We start from the raw sequence: 18,619 nt of genomic DNA on the forward strand, positions 1-18,619 counted from the left end.
GGCAGAGGTAGGAGGATCACCGTGAGTTTGATTGAGGCCACCCTGAGAATACACAGAGAATTCCAGGTCAGTCTGAGCTAAAGTGAGACCCTACCTCAAAAAAACAAAATAAATAAATAAATGAAGATCAAATCTTTAGAGCCGGGTGTGGTGGTGCATGCCTTTAATCCCAGCACTTGGGAGGCAGAGGTAGGAGGATCCCCGTGAGTTCAAGGCCACCCTTAGAATACATAGTGAGTTCCAGGTCAGCCTGGACTGGAGTGAGACCCTACCTCGAAAAACCAAAATAAATTAATAAAAATAAAATCTTTAAAAAAGAGATCATTATTGATTATGCTCCTAACTGGCCAGATGCTGAGATCATGGCAGTACACAGTTTTTTGCCTTTATGTAATTATACTCCAACAATTAAAAGCACACAAATAAGGCTTAGCGGTTAAGGCACTTGCCTGCGAAGCCTAAGGACCCAGGTTCAATTCCCTAGTACCTACACAATCCAGATGCACAAGGTGGCACATTCATCTGGAGTTTGTCTGCAATGGCTAGAGGCCCTGGCGTGCCCATTCTCTCTTCCTATCTGCCTCTTTCTCTCTCTAAATAAATAATTAAGGGCTAGAGAGATGGCTTCGTGGTTTAAGGTGTTTGCCTGCAAAGCCAAAGGGCCTCAGTTCAACTCCCCAGGACCCATGTAAGCCAGATGCGCAAGCTGGCGCATGCGTCTGGAGTTTGTTTGCAGTGGGTGGTGGCCTTGGCATGCCCATTCCTTCTCTCTTGCTCTCTCAAATAAATAAAATAAAATATTTAAAAAGAAAAATTTTAAAATATTAAAATAAATAAATAAAAATTAAATAAATAAAAATTTTCAAAGCACACAAATAGATACAATGAACCAATTCTAACAAGGACCAGTGATCTTCCAAAGATGTGCTCTTTGGATGTGGAATGTTCCCCATGAACACTTGATCCCTGGTTGGTGGTGCCCTTTGGAAGGTTTATGCAATCTTTGGGAGGTAGAGCCATGGAGGGGGGGTTGTGGCTGGGGTGGGGGGCGCTCCTGCGTTTGTCCTCCCTCTATGCTGGTGGGAAGGAGGCACAGGCTGTGTGCTCCTGCTATGCTTTCCTGGCCCTGATGAAATTTCCCCGCAAAATTGTAAACTGAAATAAACCTTTCTTTCCATAAACTGCTTCTGGGCCTTTTGTCGCTGGTAACCACAAAGTAACTGATAACAGAAGAGGAAGATGAGAAGAAGGGAGAGGAACAATAGATGGATTGAGGACTAGCTGGGGGAAGAAGGTCGGAGGCTTACAGCCAGGGAACCGCTGCAGCAAACAGTCATGGAGGAAGAAAGAAAGGCGCATGCCAAGGCCATGAACTCCTAAGCTGTTTTGTCCAAGGAGCGGATATAGGTCACTCTACGATATTCTGACCAAGTCCTCCGGTGTTGAAATACAGCTGCCTACAGTGTCCGTGTCCCCATTTGAGAACACTGCTCTTGTGATGTTACAATGCCTCCTGACGGACACACATCACTCAGCTCCCAGTCAACCTCCATGGCCACTCTCCCCCCTTCCACGAGAGGGGCCTCCGCCGCTCAGCCCTCAACGTCCACACGCTGTTCTCTAAATATCCCATTAAAAGCCCTTTACTCCCAGAACAGACAGTCTCCAGGGACTTACTCAAAGGCCCACCAAAACCTGCCACGATGGGCTAACATTAACACAACTGTCTTTGGAGCCGTGTTTTTTTGGAAGGAAGTTGAAAGAGTTTGGAGATGGGGGCTAGAAAAGCCCGAGAAAGCTTAATGGGTGATTATGGTGAGAGTTCAGAAATGCGGTGGGTAAAGGGTAAAAGTTACACTCATGAGGTTTCAGAAAGAAACAAGGACTAAATGGGGAAATCACACCAGAGGCCGGTCACGTTACATTCTGTCAAAAGATTTGTCTCCATTTTCTTGGCATCTTGAAACTTTGTGGGAAGCTGGGCGAGCTGGGCATGGTGGTGCACACTTTTACTTTCAAGCACTCAGAGGCCACCTCAACCGTGGGCCTGGGGAACTGATGGAAGACTGGTGTCACCCAGGTGGTGCTGGTTTTGCAGGCACACAGAATGTGAGAGCTGTGGGGTTATGGCAGCTTAGATCTCAATGTATACAGGAGTCAAATTCCCTGCCAAGAGCCTCAGTAAGGGTTAAGTCTAAGATGCAACAGACACCTCAGGGGTTGAAAATGTCAGTGTGGGATATCTGCCACCTAAAGTGGGGGGAGCCAGCCTGAGAGAACGACTATGTGGGCCACAAAGGGAAAGGCCATGGGGCTGAGCGGCTCACCTCGTGCCGCCATGGGTCCCCGTGCTAGACGGGGATGCCCAGCCCGTTGCCTTTGTCCTCCTGGGTTTTGCTCTTGCTTTGGTCCCATGCCCCTTTCTATGGCCCTAGTCCTCCCATTTGAAATAGGAATGTTTACTTTCTTCCACAATGTAGGTTAGAAATATTGTTTGTTTCTTTTAAAAACAGGGCAGCCAGGTATGGTGGCTTGCACCTTGAATCCCAGCACCTGGGAGGCAGATGTAGGAGAATCACTGAGTTAGAGGCCAGCCTGGAACTACAAAGTGAATTTCAGGTCAACCTGGGCCTACCTCAAAAACAAAAACAAACAAAAAACCCAGGCATTCACAGCTAAGAAACTGCCCTGAGTCTCAGTACGGGACTTCTAAAAATCATCATAATTATTATTATTCTTTAGTCATACGAGAGAGGGGGGGGGGGGAGACACAGAATGGCCATGCCAGGGCTTCTAGCCACTGAAAACAAACTCTAGATTTACGTCCCACCTTGTGCAACTAGTTGACGTGGGTACTGGGGAATCAAACCTGGGTCCCTAAGGCTTCACAGGCAAGCACCTTAACCACTAAGCCATCCCTATAGCTCTCAGTATGGGACTTTTGAGCAATACTGGAATTAAGATCATAAGGACTCATTAGAATTAAAATCAAAGGGACTCCCAGAGACTACATATTTTGCATCATGGGTTGGAAATAAGGCACAAGTGCTGTTTGGGTGTCAAGTTGACAAGAGGTAGACTCATGAGGGTAAGTCTTGGTGGTCAACTTGGTTGAATTAAGAAATAACTGGGAGGAGGCATACCTGGATACAACTGTGTTTCCAGAGACTATCTGATTGTGAGGGCTCTGACCTAATCAACATCCCATGACATGTTCCTAATATGGTATTTTGAAGAAGCGGGTCTTGGGAGGCAGAGGTAGGAGGATTGCTGTGAATTCGAGGCCAGTCTGGGACTACAGAGTGAATTCCAGGTCAGCCTGGGCTAGAGTGAGACTCTACCATAAAAACAAAAGAACAAAAAAAAAAAGCTTACCTAAAATGGTAAGCTTTACATGATATGCATTTTACCTTAAAGGAAGCATAAAAAGCTATTTTTATAGAAGAGGGATTGTCACACCTCGTACAGAGGCACAGGGAGCAGGGAGAGTGTGTCATTTGAGAGAAGTGGGAGCCTCCCAGAGTGGCAGAGGGCCTGAGGTCTGCTACCTTTTTGGGAATAGTTCGTTGGAAACAAAGCAGGTGCCAACTCCCAAAGGATCGGCAGGCTCACTAAGGAATGTGGGCTCAAAGCCCCGGAGGCACAAAGCCTTTTCAGCAGGGAACAACTTGACCATATTTGGACTATCCGAGGATCTGATCCCTGGGCAACTGCCTAGGGGACAGCAGGGAGGAAGGGACAGAGTCAAATGCCTTCAGGGTATGGTCTAGGTATATGAGGGGAGTTGTGTAAGCCCACACTGACTCACAGTAAAGATACAAAGGTTAGCCGGGTGTGGTGGCGTACGCCTCTAATCCCAGCACTCAGGGAGGCAGAGGTAGGAGGATCTGAGACTACGCAGTGAATTCTAGGTCAGCCTGGGCTAGAATGAGACCCTATCCCGAGAGGGGAAAAAAAGATTCAAAGGTTAAAAGTAGGATCACAAAAGTTGGAAAAGAAGAAGTCTGGCAGGAAAAGAGTTATCACCATTTGGCCACGCTGAGGGGACACTACAATATCTGTGTGGTCATGTCCAATACTATGGTTTGAATATGATTTGTCCCCAGTGGTTCAAGTGTTAGATAGAAGCTTGGCCCCAGCATGGCAATTATTAAGAGGTGGAGGAAGGGGCGAGAGATTGCATAGCCATTCAGGCACTTGCCTGCAAAGCCTAAGAACCCAGGTTCGATTCCCCAGTACCCACGTAAGTTAGCTGCACAAGGTAGTGCATGCATCCGGAGTTCATTTGCAATGGCTAGAGGCCCTGGCATGCCCATTTCTTTCTCTCTCTCTCGTTCTCAAATAAATAAATAAAATATTTTTTAAAGTTTTTGAAAAAAAGAGGTGGAAAAAAACACGGGGCCTAGGAAGTTCATTGGGGGCATACCCTCAGAAGGAATTAGTATACTTCATGTGGTATCCTAGTTAGTTCTTACAAGCCAGCTGCTTAAAGGGGGGGGGGGGACTCCCTGCTCTGTGGCTTCCTGTCTCACTATGTTACCACCTCGCTGTTCTTGACACACCTGCCATGACAGCCAAGGTGCCCTTGCCAGAGGCCAAATGGATGGGGTGATCTGACCCTGGACTTTTAACCTTCAAGCTGTGAACTAAACAGGCTTCTTTTTACAAATATAGCCATAGAAAACAGACTAATACACCAACGAGGGCCAGTATTTAAGAGACATCAAGGATGAATGGCTAAAGAAAGTTGCTAAAGATTGGCCGGCGTATACATACACCAACGCTAAATTTTTGGGAACCAACAACCTGTAAAGGATGGTGGAGGGGAGGAGAGGCGACCACAGGGGAGCTGGGAGCTGAATTCAAGCGCAGCCTCCAGACACCTGGACAAGGGAAGAGAATGAGGAGCAGCCTGGAGGCATCTGTACACTGGTATCTAGTTAGTAGTACAGCCAGGTTTCTTCTTTGCAGAATCCCGACATTTTGGAGATGGAATCTCAGTGATCATCCTTCATCCACCTCCCCTTTTTTTGTCATTGAGATGCTGAAGACAGATTGGCAAAATGACTGGGCCAAGACCCCGAGAGTGGTAAAACCAATGATCCTATTCCTGCATCATCTACAACCTGGGCCAAGCCAGCTACAAATGTGGACAGCAAAGAAAAAGGTGTGTGTGTGTACGGGGGGAGACAGAACCCAGACAGGACCACCATGACCTGGGCCAGGGCCACCTCACCTGATATGACCTCCAGCAGCAACATGAGCTTCAAGCCATCCCGGAAGTCCTCCTCGATGTTCTCGATCTGTGTGCCCGCCTTCCGGAGGTGGGAGTTGCACCAGGCCGTGAATGTCTGGACACAGGAAGAAAAGCAAGTGGTCAGTCTCCCCCCAAGTGCTGGGTTTAAGGGCATGTGCTACCATGCCTGGCACATATTTTTTTTTAAAAGAGGTAGCGTTCCTTAGGATGACACCAGAAATGTCCATTGACCTCCATACTCACACATGCAATGCAGATGTGTGTACACACACATACAAAACATGCATACGTACATTTAAAAAGGGGCACTGGGGACTGGAGAAGATGGCTTAGCAGTTAAGGCATTTGCCTGCAAAGCCAAAGGACCCAGGTTCAGTTCCCCAGGACCCACGTAAGCCAGATGCACAAGGTGGTGCATGCATCTGGAGTTTGTTTGCAGTGGCTGGAGGCCCTGGTGTGCCCAAGTCTCTCCCTCTCTGTCAAATAAATAAATATTTTTTTAGAATGGGGAGGGGACTGGAGAGATGGCTCAGTGGTGAAGACTGCTTGCTGACAGTTCAGATTTCCCAGAACCCATGCATAGCCAGAAGGACAGAAGAAGCAAACCTGCCCATGATCCTGGTGTGCCCATGGAAATGGGAGGTAGAGTCAGGAGGACCCTGAAGCTCACTGGCATTTGCAGACACAAAAGAACAAGAAAGACTGTCTCAAACAAGATGGAAGGTAGGGACCAACACCCCAAGGTTGGTCTGCTCTCTGACCTGCAGATGCCCTGTCTGTGCCCATGCATACAAGCCACACACACACAAAGGCATTTTAGGATTTTTTTTTTTTGAGACAGGGTCTCAGTCTAGCTTAGGTTGACCTGAAACTCACCCTGTAGCCCAAGCTAGCCTCGAACTCACGGCAAGCGTACCTAAGATTATCTTTGGCTTTCCACAGTTTCTCCCAGCTATCATCTGTCCATATGTCGCTTTTGTCTAGCGTTGTCACATTGTTCCTGCCGCCAGGAGCAGGGAGGAGAGCTTATTTCATTCATCATTTATCAGTCTCCTATCTCCCAGCGCCTTGCTCTTGTCACCCCTTCCAGGCCAAAGGTTTATAAGGCCTTGAGAGAAACTGGTCAGCTTTGGTAACACAAGGGTCAGCTGCAGGTCCCATGTGGCCAGGGGGCCCTGGTAGGAGCTGCCTTGTGTGCCCAGCTGGGGGCTGGGAAAGCTCCCTGTTTGCTAACCTGGACTGACAGAGGAGGAGAAGGCTGCGGGTGTGAGGGAGGAAGAGGCTGCTTTTGTAAGAAGACACTGCTTGTGAAAGAGCCTAAATGCTGCCCAAAGTTGTGGCCCATTTCCTGGGGAAGCTGCTGGAGCCAAAACCACACCTGTGTTTGCTCAGGCCTCCTGGACAAAGCCCCAGGGCCAAGCCTCAAAAGAAAGGTCAATAAAACCCAACTCCCCTAAGCCCTAGTCCCCCAGGCCCCATTGCTGAATACCTCCCAAGTATTAGAGTTCCCCCAACCCGCAGTAAGCCAAAGGCTCAGGAGTGGGGGATGTGGAGTGACTCAATGTTCAGAACACACACTTCCAGATGAACCAGATCTGGAGGAGTTCTCAGATCCAGTGTTCTCTGGTCTTCTGAAATTCCAGGTACACTTGACAGAAAAACAGGGATCCCATAGCATTTCTTTTTTTTTTTTTTTCAAATGCTTAAGCCTCTTATTTAAAATTAAACTCAAATACAAATTAATATAAAATATTAAACCTTCATAAAATAGATAACCACCTTAAGTCACTGATATCAAAGAGAAAGAAAAAAATAGTACAAATCAAAAAATTTAAACTTTTTGATTGAAAACTCCCATACATATACAGAATGGATTTTTATATCCCCTCACATTACTTTTTTGTGTCTGCTACCTGCCCCACTTCCACTGAACTCCTTTTCAACTCTTCTACTTCTCTATTTTGACGTCTTTTTTTTTTGTTCTCTCTGTCATCCATGATAATATGTTGATGAGCCCAATATTGTGCAAGTAACATTTTAAACTCATTTTAATTATTACCAACATTAAAATACTATGAAGCCAGGCATGGTGGTGCATGCCTTTAATCCCAGCACTCAGGAGGCAGAAGAAAAAGGATCATGTGAGGTCGAGGTCAGCTGGGACTACAGAGCCATAGCATTTCTTTAAAGTCATTGGGGCTGGAGAGATGGCTTAGTGGTTAGGCGCTTGCCTGTGAAGACTAAGGACTCTGGTTCGAGGCTCGACTCCCCAGGACCCAAGTTAGCCAGATGCACAAGGGGGCACACGCATCTGGAGTTCGTTTGCAGTGGCTGGATGCCCTGGCGCACCCATTCTCTCTTAACTGCCTCTTTCTCTCTTACTCTCAGATGAATAAATAAAAATAAAAATAAACGTTAAAAGAAAAAAGTCCACAGGATTGAGCCGGGCATGGTGGCGTACACCTTTAATCCCAGCACTTGAGAGGCAGAGATAGGAGGATCACCGTGTGTTCAAGACAACCCTGAGACTACATAAGGAATTCCAGGTCGACCTGTGCTAGAGCAAGACCCTAACTTGAAAAACCAAGAAAAAAACAAAAAAAAGTCCACAGGATTAACTCAAAACTACATGCAAGTAGTTTACTAAGTGCTCAATTAACACTAAAAAGGAACAAGACTGAGATGCCCTTTATGCCAGGGGCTGGGAGGGCTGGCCTCGCTGCACTCCTCACGGCTTCTCCCAGCCTCCAGCCGCTCAGCTGCGCAAGCCCCCGCCCCACCCAACAGGATCTGTCCCTGCTGCTCTGAGGCCTCTGGGCCCGGTGCTGATGTGACAGCAGTGATTTGGCCAACAGCCCCAAGCATCCCAGCAGAGGTGGCTGAAGAGCCACAGGGAGGGGAGAGGGCACCTTGACCTCCATGTGTATGCACCTATCACTGAGTTCTTACTTTTGGTCTCAAGGTGCCCACATCACGACAGAAGCAACAGCTCCTTAGCAATGTCCCCAAGCTCTGGCAAGAAGGAAACAGCCACAAGTAATACCCATGCCACAGACCCCGCAGCCCCTCGGTGACATCCAGGGCAGTGGATTGTGAGTGCTACACCCAGAAGGACGATGGTCCAACCTTGCTCAAATAAAAGGCATGGGACCAGCCAGGCTTTGCTTTACTGACTCCCGCTCACCCCAGCCTTCTTCACTCCCCTCCTGTCCCCCGTTCAGCTCACAGCCTCGTAGTGGGACAGGAGGAGACGATGTGCCTGCTTTTGGAGGATGCATTCTGCTCCAGAAATGCGCACAGAGGTGGCAGAGTCTCAGGAGCCATGCTTAGTAGCATTGCCTGGCACTACGTACACAAGGGCGTCATAATAGGAGGAAAAGGTGACAACATCAAAATAAAAGAGAGACTGATTGCGAGGGGAAGGGATAAGATGGACAGTGGGGTTTGAAAGGGGAAAGTGAGGGGGGAGATAACTATCATGCTTTATTGTCTATAATTATGGAAGTTGTCAATAATACCAATAATACAAGAATTGGGCTGAGGGCTGGAGAGATGACTTAGCGGTTAAGGCGTTAGCCTGCAAAGCAAAAGGACCGGGGTTCAATTCCCCATGTAAGCCAGATGCACAAGGTGGCGCATGCACCTGGAGTTCACTTACAGTGGCTGAAGGCTCTGGTGTGAGCACTCTCTCCCTCTTTCTCTTTCTCAAATAAGTAAAGTAAAACAAAATTAAAAAGAGATGGTCTGAAACCCAGAGCTTCTATCTCCCTTCCCTGCCTAGGCAGGCCTCCCTGTAACAACCCCCCCAATGCACACATGCACACGAACATGCACACTCAGCAGCCTGCCCTGGGTAAGAGAGAAGCACGGGCAGAAACTTGAGGCTAATGGTACCAAGGTGGTTGGCAAAGGGCAAGCATGCAGGGTTGGCCACAGAGAGAGAGCAGTGCCTTGTCTTCCTTCTCCATAAGCCTTACTTAGTCTTGCTTTCAGGGATTCTTCTACCATCTTTCCAATGTATCTTTTATTTTAATTTTATTTTAATTTATTTATTATTTGAGGGAGAAGAGACAGAAAGAAAATAGGCATGCCAGAGCCTTTGGCCACTTCAAACTCCAGATGCACGCGCCACCTTGTGCATCTGGCTTTACGTGGGTGGGTACTGGGGACTCGAACCTGGGTTCTTTGGCTTTGCAGGCAAGTGCATTAACAGCTAAGCTATCTCTCCAGCCCTTATATTTCTAATGTATCTTTAAGAACTACCATGATGTTAATGTTTCCTTCAATTTGTGCTGCTTTTAAGAATACGTCCTTAGCCGGGTGTGGTGGCACACGCCTTTTAATCCCAGCGCTTGAGAGGCAGAGGTAGGAGGATCAACATGAATTCGAGGCCACCCTGAGACTACATAGCTAATACCAGGTCAGCTTGGACCAGAGTGAGACCCTACCTGCAGAAACCAAAAAAAGAAAGAAAGAATACGCCCTCCCCGCCTCCCAGCTTTAAAGGTGCCTTTCACCACATAACCCTCCATGTTTCTGTTTTCGCGTTTGTAAAATGAGAGAGAGCATCGACTAGGCATGCCTGAAAGGAGGTAATATTAACATAGCACTAGTATTCATTTATATTATTACTTGCACTGTGATATTAATGTGTCTGGAATACTCTAAGTAATTGATATGGTCCCCACAGTCATCACGAATGGCCTGCATCTTTTTATTTTAAGTGTGTGTGTGTGTGTTTGTATGTGTGTGTGTTTATAGACCTGTCAGTAAGTGCATATGGAGGTCAGAAAACAAGTTCAGGGCCTTGGTCTTCTCCTTTCACCTTGAGACAGGGTCTCTCCTGTTGCTTGCTGCTGGCCCACAAACTTTAGGATTCTCCTAAATCCTCCTCCCATTGACATATGCCCACTGAGATTATTACAGAAACACATGTCACTTTGCATCCAGGGGTACATGGTGGGTTCTGGGGGTCCAATTGGCAGGCTTGCAAAACAAGCACCTTAAATCACTGAGCTACCTCCCCAGCCTTTGGCTTTGGGTTGTCCCACTGTGCTATAGAAATGCACTCAGATCCTAAAAGGGTGTTAGGATAATCATACCCAGCAGGGATCTGGGGTGCAGAAGATTACTTCATGGCATAAGCCAGGAAGGGGCTGAGAGGCTGAACTTTAATGCCAAGTCATTCACAGCCTTGACTTCAGTGGGAGGGCCTTAGGTAGGCCCAGGAAAGGCCACAGAACAAGAATGCACGTGATAGCACTTTGGCAAATGACGTGACACCGCTCTAACTCAGACATCCAGCAGCACCAAGGGTGACAGTGGCACCTGCCCTGGAGCTGCTGCGGGGCCTGAAACCTTGAAAGAGGCCCGAGCTACAGAAGAGCGACTGCTGAGTAGCTTCCCAGTACTGCCAGAGCTACCGTCATCACGGGTTTATATCTTGGGCATATTCTATCGATGACGGAGTCACACATTTTACCGTGTGACCTAAGACATCATTCAACCTTGCTACTTTTGGAATTTAGGATCATTAAACTCCTTGCTGGGGGTGGGGCAGGTTTAGGAATCCATTCCATGCCAGTTAACATCCCAAAGCATGACACCTCAAAGCTGCCCCCACTGAGAATGTGGTCAAGGAAGCGAACGCATGCCATAGGTAATATTTCAGACAGCAGCTCCGTGGACTGAGCCCTCAAGCCCTCACTCACCAAGGTCTGGACTCTCTTCCAAGTGCTCTGCCTAACTTAATTCATGTAACAGGCACAGTGAGAAATACTATTCTTCCCACGCCCCCCCACACACACTTTACAGATGAGGAAACTAAGGCAAAAAGTAAGAAAGGGGGGGCCACGTGAAGAAGAGTACTAGTTAGTCCTCACCTCGAGGTATTATCCATTTTCTTTCAGCATCCTCTGGCTAGCGTTTATTTGACTGCAAGCCAGGTGTGGTGGTGTATACTTTTAATCTCAGCCCTCGGGAGGCAGAGGAAGGAGGATCACCATGAGTTTGAGGCCACCCTGAGACTACGTAGTGAATTCCAGGTCAGCCTGAGCTAGAGTGAGACCCTACCTTGAAACGAGGGAAAAAAAAAAAAAAAGAATATGGCTGCAAGGGTAGGTAGGAGCTAAAAAATGGCACCTAGACACAACCTTAACAACAGGGTGGAGGCAACCAGAAGACGCAGAAATGACTTCTGCATAGAACTACTCAGTCTTTAAATGCTACTCCAATTTCAAAGACGGTCTGAACTATGCCCAAGTAAGATGTCAGCAGCCAACTCTTAAGTTTCATTGGATCTCTGGCTCCACAGCACAGAAACATAGGACCTCCCACAAAAGAATTCACACATGCACAAGAACACCTGGTGCGTTAAACAAGCACATAGCAGGCATATGCGCCCATTACAACCAATGCTGCTAATAGATCTTTGGTGATATTAGCTAGCTAGCAATCCGGCAGCAAGAGCTCAGGGCACTTCCTGTAGAACGTAGAGGGTACTTCCTGTGAAGAGTAGAAGGGACTTCCTGTGAAGAGTAGAAGGAACTTCCTGTGAAGAGTAGAAGGGACTTCCTGTGAAGAGTAGAAGGGACTTCCTGTGAAGAGTAGAAGGGACTTCCTGTGAAGAGTAGAAGGGACTTCCTGTGAAGAGTAGAGGGGACTTCCTGTGAAGAGTAGAAGGGACTTCCTGTGAAGAGTAGAAGGAACTTCCTGTGAAGAGTAGAAGGGACTTCCTGTGAAGAGTAGAAAGGACTTCCTGTGAAGAGTAGAAGGGACTTCCTGTGAAGAGTAGAGGGGACTTCCTGTGAAGAGTAGAGGGAACTTCCTGTGAAGAGTAGAGGGGACTTCCTGTGAAGAGTAGAGGGGACTTCCTGTGAAGAGTAGAAGGGACTTCCTGTGAAGAGTAGAAGGGACTTCCTGTGAAGAGTAGAAGGGACTTCCTGTGAAGAGTAGAGGGGACTTCCTGTGAAGAGCACAGGGTACTTCCTGTGAAGAGTAGAAGGGACTTCCTGTGAAGAGCACAGGGTACTTCCCGTGAAGAATAGAAGGGACTTCCTGTGAAGAGTAGAAGGGACTTCCTGTGAAGAGTAGAAGGGACTTCCTGTGAAGAGTAGAAGGGACTTCCTGTGAAGAGTAGAAGGGACTTCCTGTGAAGAGTAGAGGGTACTTCCCGTGAAGAATAGAAGGGACTTCCTGTGAAGAGTAGAGGGGACTTCCTGTGAAGAGTAGAGGGTACTTCCCGTGAAGAATAGAAGGAACTTCCTGTGAAGAGTAGAAGGGACTTCCTGTGAAGAGTAGAGGGTACTTCCCGTGAAGAATAGAAGGGACTTCCTGTGAAGAGTAGAGGGGACTTCCTGTGAAGAGCACAGGGGACTTCCTGTGAAGAGTAGAAGGGACTTCCTGTGAAGAGCACAGGGTACTTCCTGTGAAGAGTAGAAGGGACTTCCTGTGAAGAGCACAGGGTACTTCCCGTGAAGAATAGAAGGGACTTCCTGTGAAGAGTAGAGGGGACTTCCTGTGAAGAGTAGAGGGACTTCCTGTAGAGTAGAGGGGACTTCCTGTGAAGAGCACAGGGTACTTCCTGTGAAGAGTAGAAGGGACTTCCTGTGAAGAGCACAGGGTACTTCCTGTGAAGAGTAGAAGGGACTTCCTGTGAAGAGCACAGGGTACTTCCCGTGAAGAATAGAAGGGACTTCCTGTGAAGAGTAGAGGGGACTTCCTGTGAAGAGCACAGGGGACTTCCTGTGAAGAGTAGAAGGGACTTCCTGTGAAGAGCACAGGGTACTTCCTGTGAAGAGTAGAAGGGACTTCCTGTGAAGAGCACAGGGTACTTCCTGTGAAGAGTAGAAGGGACTTCCTGTGAAGAGCACAGGGGACTTCCTGTGAAGAGTAGAAGGGACTTCCTGTGAAGAGCAGAGGGACTTCCTGTGAAGAGGGGACTTCCTGTGAAGAGCACAGGGTACTTCCTGTGAAGAGTAGAGGGACTTCCTGTGAAGAGCAGAGGGACTTCCTGTGAAGAGGGGACTTCCTGTGAAGAGTAGAAGGGACTTCCTGTGAAGAGCACAGGGTACTTCCCGTGAAGAATAGAAGGGACTTCCTGTGAAGAGTAGAAGGGACTTCCTGTGAAGAGTAGAAGGGACTTCCTGTGAAGAGTAGAAGGGACTTCCTGTGAAGAGTAGAAGGGACTTCCTGTGAAGAGTAGAAGGGACTTCCCGTGAAGAGTAGAGGGTACTTCCCGTGAAGAATAGAAGGGACTTCCTGTGAAGAGTAGAGGGGACTTCCTGTGAAGAGTAGAGGGTACTTCCCGTGAAGAATAGAAGGAACTTCCTGTGAAGAGTAGAAGGGACTTCCTGTGAAGAGTAGAGGGTACTTCCCGTGAAGAATAGAAGGGACTTCCTGTGAAGAGTAGAGGGGACTTCCTGTGAAGAGCACAGGGGACTTCCTGTGAAGAGTAGAAGGGACTTCCTGTGAAGAGCACAGGGTACTTCCTGTGAAGAGTAGAAGGGACTTCCTGTGAAGAGCACAGGGTACTTCCCGTGAAGAATAGAAGGGACTTCCTGTGAAGAGTAGAGGGGACTTCCTGTGAAGAGCACAGGGTACTTCCTGTGAAGAGTAGAGGGGACTTCCTGTGAAGAGCACAGGGGACTTCCTGTGAAGAGTAGAAGGGACTTCCTGTGAAGAGCAGAGGGACTTCCTGTGAAGAGGGGACTTCCTGTGAAGAGCACAGGGTACTTCCTGTGAAGAGTAGAGGGACTTCCTGTGAAGAGCAGAGGGACTTCCTGTGAAGAGGGGACTTCCTGTGAAGAGTAGAAGGGACTTCCTGTGAAGAGTAGAGGGACTTCCTGTAGAGTAGAGGAACTTCCTGTAGAGTAGAGGGGACTTCCTGTGAAGAGCACAGGGTACTTCCTGTGAAGAGTAGAGGGGACTTCCTGTGAAGAGCACAGGGTACTTCCTGTGAAGAGTAGAGGGGACTTCCTGTGAAGAGCACAGGGTACTTTCTGTGAAGAGTAGAGGGGACTTCCTGTGAAGAGCACAGGGTACTTCCTGTGAAGAGTAGAGGGGACTTCCTGTGAAGAGCACAGGGTACTTCCTGTGAAGAGTAGAGGGGACTTCCTGTGAAGAGCACAGGGTACTTTCTGTGAAGAGTAGAAGGGACTTCCTGTGTAGAGGGGACTTCCTATGAAGAGTAGAAGGGACTTCCTGTGAAGAGTAGAAGGGACTTCCTGTGAAGAGTAGAGGGACTTCCTGTGTAGAGGGGACTTCCTATGAAGAGTAGAGGGGACTTCCTATGAAGAGTAGAAGGAACTCCATCTGGGACTGATCAACAGCCAATACATTTCCCAAAAGGAACTAGGATCAAATGTGCCACACACATTCAGTCATGCCTTGTAAATTAAAGCATGAGTAATGTCATTTTTCCACCATGCTTTGTGAATTAAAACAAGAGTATATGTCACTTATTACACTTGCAAACTAAGTTTTTGCTAATTTCTATTGTGTGTGCAGTGACAAAGCCGCCATGCATCACCATGTGCAGGTTGACTTGTTTTAACTCCAAAAGAAAGCCACTTTTGCCGAAGTAAACTGGAATAGCCTTAAACTCTTACCCCAATTCTGAGATTCTAACATGGGTAGTACAAAATAAGGAAAAGCCTTTAAGCATAAAACCATTTTCAGTAGACTTAAGAAGAAAAAATATAGAAATAGTCCGAAATTATATGAATAAGGTATTATGAAGCAAATCACAAACACGGAATAGAAAGATTCAAACCCCAGTACTTTCCAGGTTCACACAGTGGCACACCTGAATCACTTGGAAATGTGGGGTTACACCCAGGCTGGCCTTCAACTCACTATGTAGCCTTCAACTTCTGCATTCACCCATGCCCTGCCCACCGCCAACCTCCCAGCATGCTGGCATTATAAGTGTGAGTGACCACACCTGGCTTCTGCTTGCAGTCAAAATGCAAAAAAAAAAAAAAAAAGAGGAACAAAATTATACATACTACAATTTTATGAACACTACATGTTTAAAATTCTGAGCAATCACACAAACATGACAAAATGACTAAAACAAAATTCATCCAAATGCAAAAATGCTTGTGTTCCGGGAATCACACTGCCCAGAATCCTTTGCTGCTCTGTCACCTATAAACATGGTTGGGTTTTGTGTGTTTGTTTTGTAGGGTCTCACTGTAGCCCAGGCTGGCCTGGAATTCACTATGTAGTCTCAGGGGTGGCCTTGAACTCGAGGCAATCGTACTACCTCTGCCTCCTGGTGCTGGGATTAAAGGCGTGAGCCACCACGCCTGGCAATATGGTTGTTTTGTTGCGCCCTCCTCTCTCCGCCTGGTTCCAAGTAGGCTTTTTCTTCTGGAGGTTTATCCCTCCATGCACAACCCAGAAGGCTCGCTCTCAAATGACCTGACCAGAAAGGCCTCCAGTGACAACTGGTACAGAGTAAATAACCCACCTGCAGCCACATGAGACCAGCTCAGCAGGGACAGGACACTGGGGTCACCTTGCTCCACCCTCAGGAGCTGACCACATATCTCCTGGGCACCCCCTCCCTTCTCCTCGGAATCAAGGTCACCAGGGCTGGCGCACTGCACTCCGGGAGAACTATTGTTCAAAGGACAGGAGTCAGGAAACCTCGAGCTGCCCTGGCTGAGCTGGGCATTTGACCCTAGATAAATTAACCCTTTCAGCTCTGAAATCCCAGTTGAGTCCTTCACTCCCTACAGCCCGGGAGCTTGCAAGGTTTCCCATCACAATGGTACCTCCACGGAGCACCTGGTGACAATCTTTTGTTCCTATGTAGTTTCTCTTTCGCTCCTCATCAAAGACGGCCAATAAATTCCGCAGGGGCAGTTTCATCTCAAGGGACTGAAAACATGACCAATACTTTGGTCTCCAAATTTTCAGCCCTTGACTCTCCTAACCAGAGAATTGTTATTAGTTAACTGGATTGCCCCTAAAAGCTAGATATTCAGCCAGTCCTGGTGGCACAAGCACAAGCCAGGAACCCCAACACTCAGGAGCTAAGCAGGGGGAACGCCAGTTCAAGATTAGCTTAGGCCACCTAATGTGGGATGCTGACTCAAAACAACAGAAGGAGGGGGCCTGGAGAGATGACCCAGCGGTTAAAGCGCTCGCCTACAAAGCCAAAAGACCCAGGTTTGATTCCCCAGTACTCATGTAAATGCAGCTGCACAAGGAGGCATGTGCATCTGGAGTTCATTTGCAGTGGCTAGAGGCCCTGGAACGCCCATTCTCTCCTCTTCCTCTCTATCTGCCTCTTTCTCACTCTCTCAAATAAATAAATGAAATATTAAAAAAAAAAAAAGAAAAGAAACAGAGCCAAGCGTGGTAGCACACACCTTTAATCCCAGCACTCGGGAGGCAGAGGTAGGAGGATCACCATGAGTTCAAGGCTACCCTGAGACTACATAGTGAGTTCCAGGTCAGCCTGGGCCAGAGTGAGACAAAAAAACAGAAAGGGGGTGATGGTTGGCTCCAGGAGGGAGGGAACATTTGCCCTTCATGAAATACTCTCGTTTCTTTTGAATTCGATACCATGTGCTGTCATAATCAAAGGAATATGTACATTTCACTGGAATATCAGGACTTCAGGATGGGACAGAAGAGACTTCCCATTTCTCTGGGATCATTTAGGAAGAAAGTATTGACGCTATCATATGACTGGGGAGGTACATGAAAAATGGAAAATCTGGGCTGGAGAGATGGCTTAGCAGTTAAGGAGCTCACCTGTAAATCCTCAGGATTCATGTTCAACTCTCCAGGTGCCACATAAGCCAGACGCACAGTGACACGGGGCACAATGTCCCACATGCGCACAAGGGGGCGCACGTTTCTGGAGTTGGATTACAGTGGCTGGAGGCCATAGTGCACCAATTCCCCTCACACACATAAAAAAACAAAAGGCCAGTCTGTTGGGCTTGCCTCAAAAGAAAGAAAGAAAGGGGGGGAGGGAGAGAGGGAAAAGGAAAAGGAAAAGGAAAAGGAAAGGAAAATCTATCCCCTCTATTTAATAGAACAGAGGCTGGATGTGATGGACTCATGCCTATAATCCCAGCACTTGAGAAATGGAGACAGGAGGATCAGGAGTTTAAGATCATCCTCTACAGCCCTACATGCACAGTGCCCATGGCCACTGGTCAGAGCCAGACCCCTACCGTAGTGTAAAAGCATCTGGCTGGGGTCCTTTGAGAGGGCTGGGCCACCTATGTGCTTAGGGCTGAGTTCCCTGCCACACCTGCTGGCTGACCTGGGAGGGTCACTGTGGAGCCAACAAGCAGCAGTATTCTGTCCCCTAGGTCACCCGAGAGTCCCCCAGAGCCCACACTCGTGTAGCAGCCTGGCCAGGGCGTGTGCTCTAGGTGGTTTGTCTAAGCAAAGACCTGCCCTGAAGTGATCTCAGATGCCCAGTGTTCTGGTAACATAAACAGGAGTATCTGGTTAACTTATCAGGGGCTCCCTGCCAGCCTTTCAGAGCAAGCCGTCAGCTGGTTCACCTGCAGATGAAAGGCAGAGCTCTCTCACATCTCCACCCAGATCTGTTTACTTTCTCCCCACCTGGGAGTGACTGCTGAAGAAGCCCACCACCACCAGGCAGTCTCTGCTCTCCAAGAGCTTCCTGCCCCCCCCCCATGTAAATACTAGGGTTCCAGAAACTCAAAAGTGCAGGTGGCCAGAGGAGGCTGGCCGTGGTGCATGACCGATTGGTCTCAGTTTCAGCCTCAGCTCTCATTAGACCTGCCTCCTTGGACAGGATTGAGTCTCAGTCTCCTTGGGTGCCCCCTGGTAAAATGGGAGTAACAAGACCTCCAATGGCCCAGAACGGGAAAACAAATGAGACCTATGGGCTTAACATCGAGTGCTATGTCCACAGCAGCTGCTTAAAACTGGCAGCCCAGGGCTGGAGAGATGGCTTAATGGTTAAGGCTCTTGCCTGCAAAGACTAAGGACCCATGTTCGACTCTCCAGAACCCATGTAAGCCAGATGCACAAGTGGCGCATGTGCTAGAATTTGTTTGCAGTGGCTAAAGATGCTGGTGTGCCCATTCTCTCTCCCTCTCTCTCTCATAAAAAAAATTAAATTAAATTAAAAAAACCAGCAACCCATACTTGAGTGACCATACTTAACCTGCCTAGGCTTCATGCACCCCATTTGACAAATGGGTTAATATTAGGACAATGCATGAGCCATCCAACAAGATGCCCTGCTCATAGCAGAAGCCCAGTAAATGTCCACTGTCATTGCTCATCCCCTTTCTATTTAATCAAAGTTAATCATTCATAGAGCTCCATGCACTGGCAAGGAGGCCCTGTTTCCCACAC

General features: G+C 47.9%; 1 protein-coding gene across 3 annotated transcripts in view; it reads right to left on the reverse strand.

The window, feature by feature from the left end:
* Actn1 (actinin alpha 1) overlaps positions 1 to 18,619 on the reverse strand; it is a 121,690-nt gene that overhangs the window by 44,330 nt on the left and 58,741 nt on the right. For all 3 annotated transcript variants that reach the window (XM_004649279.2, XM_004649277.3, XM_004649278.2), the window contains exon 2: positions 5,237 to 5,351. In XM_004649279.2, the coding sequence (XP_004649336.1) occupies positions 5,237 to 5,351 (115 nt within the window). The remainder of the gene's footprint in view (positions 1 to 5,236; positions 5,352 to 18,619) is intronic.

This window comes from Jaculus jaculus, chromosome 7 (assembly GCF_020740685.1).
Source record: "Jaculus jaculus isolate mJacJac1 chromosome 7, mJacJac1.mat.Y.cur, whole genome shotgun sequence".
Classification (NCBI taxonomy): Eukaryota; Metazoa; Chordata; class Mammalia; order Rodentia; family Dipodidae; genus Jaculus; species Jaculus jaculus.